Here is an 11,883-nt window from a genome sequence, read left to right as displayed (position 1 = left end):
GGCAGAATTTGCAGGAATAAAAAAAAAATTTCATTACAATTTGGCCCAGATTTGGTTTAGATCTCATTTTCCTCATTTATCATAGTCATTTTCATATCTGGTACATATATTGCACAGACTATTTTACAGTTAGACCAACACTGGCCCAGCTCCACACCAACTTTTCTGCAAAGCATCTTCAAACCCACAGCTGAAATGGTCCAAAATCTTTAGCCTTGTAATTTGTAAACATGCTCTAAAAGCTACATTTAACATGTATTGGTTTCGTTACCTTCCTAACACAACCAATCACTATACAGTTCACTTACATAGTCTGACTAGACATATGAACAAAAAACAGACAAGATTTGACATACAGTATATGGACTTTATCATTAAAAGCCCACAGCACAACTTTAAAATATTACATTCGTGTGCATTTGATAAATAAGATTATTAGAAACGTGTGTGTGTGTGTGTGTGTTAAACTCGTTTTAGTGTAGTAAGCAATTTGCATCAGTGAGAAAATCATTGCTAATTAATTATTTGTTCAAACTTTTCTTAACGTTTCACTAATTTATTACCTTTGAAAGACAAACATATAAAGCACAGTAATTTTACATAACATTGAAACATAACATTGCAATTTTGTTTTAGTTTGTGTTTAGTTTGATGAACCATTTTCATATTATACAGCTCTAAACAAATTAAGGGACCACTTCTGTTTCTCTAATTTTGCTATTTATTTTAATCAGTGTTCATGCATTTTAGCATGTTCCACCAGTTTGATGGCTTGTGGACATACATCTTTTTCTTGATTATATTCCAGATGTTTTAAATTTGGTAAAATAAAATTAACTCGACATGTTAAAGTGGTCTCTTATTTTTTCCAGGGCTGTATGTTAATTACACTAATTAAGGCAAGCAGAATAAGTTTCATTCTGTAAAAATATTTTTAACTATTTTTCCTAGATCTTCAAACTTTAAAACCAGTCAATTGGACCTGTAACATAACAGGAGGGTAAAAAAAATAATTGAATAAACTGTTTTAAACAGTATATTACACACAGTACTCCTCTAAATAAGTGTTTGTGTTCGTCTGTGTTTTTCTCTTGCCTGCTGTTTTGGCTACAGCTAGCTAGTAATTAGCTAAGCTAACAAGTTAGCACTAACACTATTCAGGTGTTAGCTCAGAAATTTAGCTAGTTAGCTTAGCTAACCACTAAAATCTGTCTGTGTAAAATTGTGCAGCTACACGTGTTGCTTCTTCAACAAATATATCATGTTAAATAAACATAGTTTATAAACACAGCTTACCTGGACAAAAGCTGCTCATTTTCAACACTTTTTGGGTGAACTCTCCCTGTTTCTCCCTCAGTTTGATCTTTCAGCTAAACTAGTGCTAAAGTTATTCATGCACTGTGACCGGAACTATATGCATCATTTATGTGTGGAATTAGAAACCATTACTAAATTAAACATAAATACACTAACAACTAATGTTGTGCATATTTATTAGCAATAAAATTTGTCCCACACCAAAACTAGGTCTTCTAGCTTTATTGGATTATTTACACATTTGTGCTCTATTTTTTTGGGCGAAGGGCAACTGCGTGATTTGGCTGCAGTGTTAAGACTGCTTCAGGCCCGAATATGAAGACCAGCTTTCTATGATCCCTGTATAATCTTATTTTGACTGAAATGTATAAAATAAATGTGTTTGCTTCTGTACTGTAGCTGTATGTGAAATGTGTTGAGTTAAAATGTAGGTTTTTATTAAAACATGTTTAAGTAAGGCTATAGATTTTGAACCATATCCGCTGTGGGTTTAAGGAATTGATGTGAAGCTGGGCTAGTGTTGATGTACCAAATTTGGAACAGATTATGTATATGTGTATATGTGTATGTATATATATATATATATATATATATATATATATATATATATATATATATATATATATATATATATATATAAAATGAGATCCAATCCAAATCTGGGCCAAATGTAATGAAATTCATTGATCTGTGTCAATTCTGGCCCAAATTCAAATCAGATGTGCCAACACATATCTGGCAGTTTGGGCCAATCTTGCAAAAATTAGCTGGGACAAATGTGTGTGTAAGGTTTGTTATAGATGTTCTCACTGGTCTTGGCCAGATTAGGACCATAGTAAATTTGCCATTAGGGTCAAATAGAAGTGGATATGTTGCTGGCCCAAATATGCAGAGCAGATTTGATGTGCAGAAACACAGACAGATCCATAACAGACATAAGACAATCTGTATTGGATCCAGGCCAATTGAGAAATTAGAGTTGACTGTACTGTGGGTTTGTCTGAGGAAATCATCTGCTATCAGGGCATGATATAAATACTAATATATACTAATCTAAAACTTAAATTGATTTTACTAGTGGAAAATCACTCATTTTAATTCAGTTTACAGTCTGAGCCTATTTCTACTGGTGTCACAGTGATGTCCCCAGAATGCTTATATACACTAAATCAAAACATTATACAAATATAATAGACTGAATATTTTATAAACATTTATATGCATCGTTTAGAAAAAGTTCTACTAACCAATAATTGTTAGCTGGTATAGCATTGCTATAATGTTCTCTTTAGTTTTGCTAAATGTAAAATGTATATAAATGTTATCACTTTTTTTTAGAAATGCCAATGTCACAGTCAATGGCTGTTCCTCTGAACTTAAAATAAACACATACATACATAAAAAAAAAAAAACTGACCAATTTTGGTTCAGATTTCACACTGTGTTTGGGAAGATGCAAGAAGAGAATCGGGGCTTCTGTATTTTGTATCAGGGAATATATGGCCTATATCACCAGCTATATCACAACTTTAGAGGACTCCATGCAATCATATTTTCTTGGCAAAATTATTTATTTTCTTTCCAGTTAACAACATTTGAAGGCGGTCACAAAAAGCTGGTCTACATTCAAAAACTGGAGACAGAGCAAAACATGTGGAAAATGAACTAAATAGAAAGAATAAAGAAGGTAAAGCAGAGTGAGAGCTGATGAAATAAACAAAACATCTCAAGGGTGAGGCAGGTCTTCACAGCATCTAGTGAATCAATTAGACCACATAACTTATTTAAAGAAATTGGTAGCATTAGAAATCTAATTTCTATGTTCACTTAAGTGGTCTGCAGGAACACACAAGGCAGATGAGGAATGAGAAGGATGTATGAATAGGTGGACAAGTTGCCACAAACAAAGTGCTAGGACAATATAGCAGAGAAGAGACACTGCGCAAGGTTGTGCTGGGCAACACCTCCCACTGCCATTACCCTTAAAAGACCAAAAAAAGCAAGATATGTTAAGATGCATAGCACACAGAGCAAATTCAGTAGAAACACACTGAACAGACTCAAGAAAGACAGTAAAGCACAGCAGCACAGATAAAGAATGTAGCCTGCAAGTGTTAGCCATACAAAAAACGAGCTTCTTCTATATAAAAAAATGAAAGGAAAGAAACCATTAGACTTTGGGGAACGATGGTCACTTCTGCTGCAGTCGAGCAGCTTTGAATTTCGACACCCTTTTAATGGGCTCCTGGGGCACTTCTGAGCTCACTTCTTCCTGCTTCCTTTCAGGGATGGTGGGCAGGGCTGGAGGGGCGATGGTCAGGTGAGGAATAGATGAGGGCAGTGGATCTTTCTCGACCACTGTGCCTGAAAAAGCCTGAAAAAGCAAGGTATAAAGGTGAGCAGTTATTTTTCCATTAATGAATGGATTCACCCATACAGATGCATGCATACATAGCCTGTTTAATCTCTGTTTTGCTAAAAGAATAGACCCCTCTGGAGCAGATAAACCAGACAAACACTCCCAAACCTAGATGGTGTGCATGGCATTCTGTGTGCTGCTTCTGATGCCCTTAAACAGTTAGTTATACTGCATACCTTTAACATGGTAATTTCACAATAGAAAATAATCACATAACTATTTGTCTATAATAGATACCATAAACTTCAGTGTCCATTATCTGGATGGCCTTCTATGTAGTCTTTTGCATCGATCCACACCTTGCCTATGGTTTGAATAGATGCAGAATGGGAATAACGTCCCACTATACCTTGTAAAATTAACTTGTGGCTACAGTGCCGCAATCAATTGCAAGGTACAACAAAAACAAGCCTGCAACAACAACTTAAGAGATAATGCATTTCAACACACTGACTGGTAATATGTACCTCAAAGCGTCCATTAGGGTAAAGGCTTATGCTAGGGCTGTCCTCTTCGGTAATCCCATCACTGGCATCACTGTGGGTGGCATCGTCGTGGCTTTGTGCACGGCCGAAAAAGGTGCGCCGCTCTTCAAAATCTGCTGTGCTGCTTTCACTAGTGTCACTGCACACACTGTTCTCTCGACTGCGTGACTTTAGAATGGACTTCCTCGGGACAAGCTCGCCATTCAGCACATCCACAAATACCCTGGAAACACACAATTCAAAACATTCACAATGACATACATTGTTCACATTGTTAGCATGCCTTCACCCTGTTCTTCAATGGCCAGAGCCCCAGAAGACCACTGCAGCGCAGGTATTATTAGAGTGGTGGGTCATTCTTAGCAAACAGAATCGTTTATGCATGTTGTTCTGGTACAAGTGAATCAGACAGACAAGTGCAGAAGTTAAAATCAACCATATGTATCCAAAATATCCAGCCAATAAAATCCTGTGGCTGACATCCGGTGAAGGATTACAGGAAGACCAACGGAAACTGTGCAGCAACAGAGGATTTTCTGTCTCTGACTTTAAATCTACATCAGCTAAGAAGAACTATCTAAGAGTGAACAGTGAGTGGGGACAGTGTTTAAAAACAGCAGCATTGCTGTCTGATGCACTCATGCAAGAACCACACACACTAACACACCATCAAAACAGTATTACTGCAATGTTGCAATATTACTGCAAAATGACCCTCCACAAAATAATATCTTCTCTCGAGGTATTGCCCAGTAAAGAACTGGACGAAAGAAGAAATAAATATGCAAAGAAGCTGATAAAATAGATGAAAATGTAGAAACACACACACAAAAAAAAATGTGTGTAGAAAAAAGAAAATTATGTAGGTTTTAGATAGTGTATATAGCCATGGCTAGACAGACAAATAATAGTTCCTGTGCACAATATGTAATATTCAAATAAATGTGCAATGTGAAATACACAAGTGTTCAAAGGCTGCTACCTGTAGATATCAGAAGGACTTGTGATCTTATGATGCTCTTGAATCGAGTGGCTGTTGGTTTTGCCATTTTTCTTTTTACGCTTTCCTTGTTGTTTCTGCTCTTTTCTATCACTGAACTTCAGAGTGGTGTTCTTTCCAGTGTTTATTCGCACCTAAAAAACAAATACCAAACACTGAACATGGTTCTTTTCACAATTTAATTACTTTAATAGTTTAAATGTAAAAAATAAATAAATACAAAAAATACACAATTATAGCTGAACACTTAATATTAACATTACATTAGACATACCATTTAAGCAAAATACTGTTTGGTATAAAATAATCTGTCTTCTTGACTTTTCAGTTCTTTGGCAGCACAAATGTTACAGCCACATTCCTAATTTTAACTATTTAGCAAAACATATTACACCAATTTGTGTGACTGACTTACTTTTTTGGGCTCAACTGTGTGACAGAAGTAGATAGTTGGCAGGCTGCTGCCTTCCTCCTCCTCATCATCATCTTCCTTTGCCTCTTCATCATGCTGTGGCTTGGCGATGCCGTTGACCTGGACTATATGCGAAACAGAAGCCTGGTTCTCACACTGGCTCTGACCATTGACTTGAGCTTCTCTGCCAGCCTCTGCTTCTTTTTCTTCCTCTGATGAAGATGAACTAGTGTCCTCTCCATTAGTGTCTGTGCTGTCCATTCTAACAGAAATACAATAATGGAATTTATTAATTTTACATTATTATATTGTTTCTTTTACTGTGGTAATTGTAATAAATTGCATTCTAAAACTTCCTGGATCAAAAAAACAAAAAAAGCTGAAAACTGTTTTGAATATGGAAGCGATTTTGGACAGAGTTGCTTGTCCGTTTGCACTGACAAGTCTAGCCAGACACAACCAGTCACAATAATACCCGGCACTGTGGTGTCTACTGTAAGTCTTCATGCCTTCTCTGACATATTCTCAGTACACGTGACACTTTGGATTAAGGAAAAGCTGCAAAACTTCATAAAATCAGGCACCGCTTAAACTCTAATATTCACCATAAGAACACTCAGTGTTTAACCTCACTCAAGATAATACACCACGTAAACTTCTACAGGTGTTAGTGTTCCCAAGCTGTTCCTGGACATTTTTACAGGAACTCCCAAGCTACTACTATTTATTAGAATTAAATAACATTTACACTTAATCAAACTATGTGTTAAAGATGTTACTTATATTGTAACAGCTTGCAGAACATTTCAATTTAGCATTTTAATCACAAAATAGGCCAAAAAATGATGGTGCGTCTGCAGAGCAAGCAGCACGAAAATTATTTAGGGCCTTAATCTGGGTCAAAAAAGAGGCCAGGTCAGACTTACCATTAAATATCCATTTAAAATATTTTTTAATAAAATGCTACTATGGTTATCAGTACAGGATCAGTAAGAGCAAAAAAACTGTATATCAAATATCTGAAAGAGAAGGAATTCTGGGAAACCAGAATGTACAATTCAATTCTCCGGTCTCTTAGTTTTAGAAAACAAATAATATTTTCTGTACTTTTGTCTGCAAATGCTTTGGCTGCTAATGCTTTTCCCTCAATGTGGCTAAAATAATCAAAATTTTATTAAAAGACATCATCTTTACCTACAGTTCAGAGATCAATGTATTCCTCTCACCTGTCTCGCTCATCCTGCTCATCCTCCATGCGCTCCAGCTCATCAAGCCGAGCCCACAGTTCCTCCTCAGACAACACTCTTTTACTGCTCTCTCCATCTTCTCCTTCTGCTTCTTCTTCTTCCTCTTCCTCTTCCCTCTCCTCTTCTAACTGCACCACATACTCTTCTTTAGGCTTGGACTTGGGCTTGTGGGCCACACGATGCTTACCTGTCAAACATCACATGTTAAATGCCTTTATAATAACAGTTTCGTGCAGGTTTATGCAATCACTACTGTATGATGCATTATTACACCCTACTTTCTGCACCACCTTATCATTACTAGTTACCTTTGGTTCCAGCTTCCTCTTCTTCCACCTTCTCTTTAATGTCCACAAAATCCCCATTATCCTGTTGTAAAGCAGAAGTTCATAAAGAGAAATTAGAAGATAAGGTTAGCTCATTTGTCTAAGATTTTGTGTGGCTGAATCAGGATGTACTGTGGGGAGAAAAGTGATACACTTACATTAGTCATTTTTTCCAGATCTTCTGTGAAGCCTGCTCTGCTTTGAAAGTTTTTCATGACTTTGTGCAAATCATCAAGTTTATTTTTTACATCTGGAATAAGACACAGGGGTCAATCTTTATAGTTTTTGCATGGAAAGTTTATAAATCACATTTTAAAAACTACTACTACAACAGTTCCCGGTCCCACGTATTTCTATTAGGAATGTGCTTAATGGGAAAACTAACCAAGCTGAGTAGTGTTGGTACAATGCAATGGAAAAGGATCTAGAGAGAAATTATTTATCCATTACGTTTCAAAAAGATCCTCGTCTGTTAGAGACGCACTAAAATTTCATTTTTGTTTGAAACAGAACAAAATGACACATTTAGCTAAAGGCCAAATATCAAACATTAAATGAGCCCCTATTTTACTATTGTCTTTTTGTCACATATTCAGCTAGCTAGCTATTTACCTCAGTTGTGCTATTTAAGTCACATGTGACTAGAATTTTCATACAGATGTTTGGCAAACCAACAAATGCTAAGTTAACTACCTCAGCTAACATTACAACCTTACTATTATTAGAGGAAACATTTCAATAAGATCTTTATTAAGACTTTCCATTCTTTCCATTTTTGGTTGGGAAATATTCTGTGCACTCCTAATGTCTGTAATAGATCTGTAGTAGTAGTATGTAGAAGGTTTTAAAGGTCTAATGAACCTTCAATTAATGGAATGTTTAACATACATTATAGTCGGTTATTTAAGTATCAGAAATGTTTATTATTAATAGTGTACAACAAATGCAAGGCTAACTGAATTCAAATATAACTCACGTTTCTTTCTGTGTTCTACAAGCGTCTCAGCCTGCTTAGCAGAGCACTTTGCAAACCAGTTATCTCCAAGGAGAACTGTGAGCTCATTGGTGTGAACCAGCTTTCCAGGCATGAAAGCCAAAGGGCCAAAAGGTACCTACATTTTTCATGGAGGAAGAGAGAAAAACAAATGAAAGAAAGAAATTACATTCTATATGAATTCTACAGGAGGACACAGACACTCATTTCTAGCACAAGAACGCAAATAATTAAAACAACAATGAAAAGAAATGCATCTCTGATAACACGTGTTCCTTACCATTATATCATAAGATAGCTTATCGGGTAAAGTGACAAGGCGCTCTTGCAAGCTTTCATAGTCTTTCTCCACTTTTTTCCTGGTAGACAAGGGAATAAATAGTCATGAGGTTTGCAATAAAGTCTGGAAGAGAAGAAATATAGACATTCCGACTGTCCCCCACACACCATTTTCTCAAAAATTTCACCATTGGCAATTCCAACTTGTTAGATAAGTATCTCACATTACTCATAATGCAAACAGCACTGGGTGAAAGTTAGAACGTGCTTTAGACAGTTAAATGCGGTTGCAGAAGAACACAAAAAGAAGACCTATCTGCAAGTTAACAGACATCCTTACTGACTAGCTTCAAGCCGAATGTTGAGGGTGGGCCATCCCATCCTCCCAGAGAGAGCACAATTTCCATTTGGAACCATTCAACTCACATACTAAAATTATAATGCCAAAACACTAAACATCTGTACAATGGATCTTATTTGTATACAGTAAACTTTATATATATATTTTTAAATAGCAGTAATTACCTTAACAAGTTGCAAAACAAGAAAATAGACTAACATTTTATGAATCTTCAGTAGGACCACTCACCAATGTGTTATCTGTCCTTTGCAGTCTTTCACCACCTGTTCATAGGAGTCATTTTAGAACATTGCAGAATAATGGACACAATGAAACATATAAAACAAACAATTTCCAACAATAAATCCTTTCCTAAACTAAATATATGGTTCCCTCAAATTAGTAAATTGTTTTCTAAATGCAACTAAAGCATCCACTCTAAACAAAAACAACATTGTGCTAAATCAAGAGAAAGGTCTGTTTATGCCTGCTTCTTTCTGGCAAAACACAGTATATAGAGTATTGTGCAAAAGTTTTAATTAGTGGGAATTACAGTATGAAAAGGCTTCTAATCTGGGCAGTAAGTATTTATTAGCTCAGTAAAAGGCTAGTATTACAATAAATACAAACAACAGGTTTATAGTGTTCATTCAGACATTTTCAGTAAATTTCCTTGTGTAAGTCTAGCCTTATTTATAGTCATAATCAAATCAACACCTGGTTTGGCAAATCAGAGCTTAATGATGTTATTTTAAGTGGACTGCTGATGGAAATTAACACATGCACATGCTGACTGAGGGCATCCACTAGAAATCTGGAACTAAACATTGTTCTTCAGACTAGCTCACAGGATATAATCTAGGATATTCTTGCTACTTTTGATTGCATTTATGATTTTTAAGATAAAATGAACTTGAGTACTCTTTATGAGCCTAAAACAAAACTGTGTGTGTATTACAAACCTTGATCATTTAGGGGCTCTGCGCTAAATACACCTGTAAAGAATACTTACCACTGAAACATACTGGGTCATTTTATTATGAGGATCAAGTATTAATTACAGATTTAGCTAAAATCTATTCAAAAACATACTTTTTAAAATGTTTCTTCTTTGAGGAGAGACAATATTTCAGTGTGTTCTTTTCACTTCAGAATTCATACATTCAAATGAATGTCCATACATCTCAAATAAGCAAATGTGTTTAACATCCTTATATGCCTTTTATTAACTGGCTCTTGAATCTAAATATTTTTTTTTTCATGGCAAAAATAGTTTTGTAAAGTTTTGTAAGTAGAAAGCATCACTACTAGGTAGTTAGCTAGATGGCCATTTTATGTGCCTGCTAAATTGACTTTACTAAGAATAGTTTTAACCCTTGCTAAATGCAAAATTATTTTAGACACATTACTGTTAAATTATTGAGAGTAATGACATATTATTTAGTAGGGGTAGAACAGTTAATGATAACTAACCTTAGCAAATTTAGGCAGCAAATTTAATAGCTTACCTAGATAGGTCTGCCATGTAGCAGGGTTGTAAAAAAATCAGGATTTTATTGAGAATTAGCTCTAAATTCCATTCAATTCTTGAATTGAGGTTGCAAACAGAAAGCAGAATTGCAATTCAGATTTGAATTAGATGAAATAGAACTGGATCGCACAGATTTTAATTATACACAATTAAGGTGTATTTAACATTGAATCTTTACAGTATATGTTACATATGATTACAACATTAATTTAATACAGATATTATTGAATGGATTACAAATTAACATTAAATACATAGTCTATAAAACCAATCATTGCAACTGTAGCTAATAACTTACAAATTAGGATATTTAGGAAATCTGAGGAACTGTTGACTATTAGATGAAACAACATTAGCCATCCTGTAAAGTACACAGTTTCATTTGATTAGTTTGAAATTAATATATTTTATATTAATTATGTAACATTAATGGAATGGATGCTTAAATGTTAGTGTCTGAAAATCCATCTGAAAGAAAATTTTGCTTTATGTTAAAAGTATCACACTCTCATTCATATGTAATGAGAATGAATTGTTCCACTTCTTGCAACTCAAACTCAAATTCAATTTAACATCCTGTAAGGTGGACTCAGTTTATTTTCATTTTCTGAACTAATTTAGATTATAAAACTCTGGATTTTGCACAGCCCTTATATTAATTTAACTGAACCCCAGCTGCCATGCAACACGTGACTGACCCTTTCTAGAAAGCACTAAGGTTACAACACACGGCAGCGAGTCAACTACGGTGTTTTACTTCATTAAACTTCACTATTAGCTAAAAACAGACAAACAGCTGCGGCTGAAGCTAATGAAAGCAAAGTTAGATGTGTGGAATTAACACACAGTAATGTGAACAGTGTAAACAGGATGTTTGCCGAGCTGCAAACAAACACAAACCGAAAGCGTCCACAGACAAGCCAAACCCCCTTTCTTTACCTTTCTGTGCTCCTCTTTCAGCCTCTCTACACCCTGCGGAAGATCATAATTTGCGTTCATATTTCCAGCCATTGCGTCCCGTGGGCCTCCTGTATCTCACACAAGCACAGATTGATTGGGTATATCCACCACCACCACCACCACCTCCTCCACCACACTCAGGGGTTTGAAGTCCTATAGAAATGTTTATGAATGCCAGTGAACGTATTCCTCAGCCCTGGTGTCCTTTTAGTCATCAATGAGGCGATAGAAACGGTCCAAATCGAGATTGAGACCATTTCACACTCGCATCGCACAAAATCTTCCTCTTCCAAAATTATTCCTCTGCTTATGTGCGTGCAATCCCCTCAGCAATGTCCGTCCGTCTGCGCCATGTTCGTCCCCCAACAAAAACACAGCGAAGACACGTGACCCGCCGCGCACCCGATTTGTAGAGGCAAGGCTCGGTCTGCGCATGTCTAAAGAGAACAGCGATCTACAAGTCAAACACATGCCCAGTTTAACACGATGTTTTATTTGAAAATCAAGGATTTCTTTTCTTTTTTCTTTTATTTAAAAAACAATACACTCTTCACACAACTGTAACATTCCCAC

General features: G+C 35.8%; 1 protein-coding gene across 1 annotated transcript; it reads right to left on the bottom strand.

Moving 5' to 3' along the window:
- Window positions 1-2,869: 2,869 nt before the first annotated feature.
- On the bottom strand, window positions 2,870-11,698 carry uri1 (URI1 prefoldin like chaperone). The gene is made up of 11 exons (XM_007250523.4): window positions 11,290-11,698; window positions 9,069-9,103; window positions 8,481-8,559; window positions 8,183-8,318; window positions 7,365-7,456; window positions 7,189-7,249; window positions 6,860-7,067; window positions 5,637-5,895; window positions 5,204-5,355; window positions 4,204-4,444; window positions 2,870-3,691 (listed from the first exon to the last, which is right to left on the bottom strand). The coding sequence occupies exons 1-11, from the start codon at window positions 11,359-11,361 to the stop codon at window positions 3,509-3,511; spliced, it is 1,518 nt and encodes a 505-aa protein (XP_007250585.3). The 5' UTR covers window positions 11,362-11,698; the 3' UTR covers window positions 2,870-3,508.
- Between the last annotated feature and the right edge of the window lie 185 nt (window positions 11,699-11,883).

Source organism: Astyanax mexicanus, chromosome 9, assembly GCF_023375975.1.
Source record: "Astyanax mexicanus isolate ESR-SI-001 chromosome 9, AstMex3_surface, whole genome shotgun sequence".
Lineage (NCBI taxonomy): Eukaryota > Metazoa > Chordata > Actinopteri > Characiformes > Acestrorhamphidae > Astyanax > Astyanax mexicanus.
Note: the sequence above shows the minus strand (reverse complement) of the source record. Positions and strands in the feature narration are given on the sequence as shown.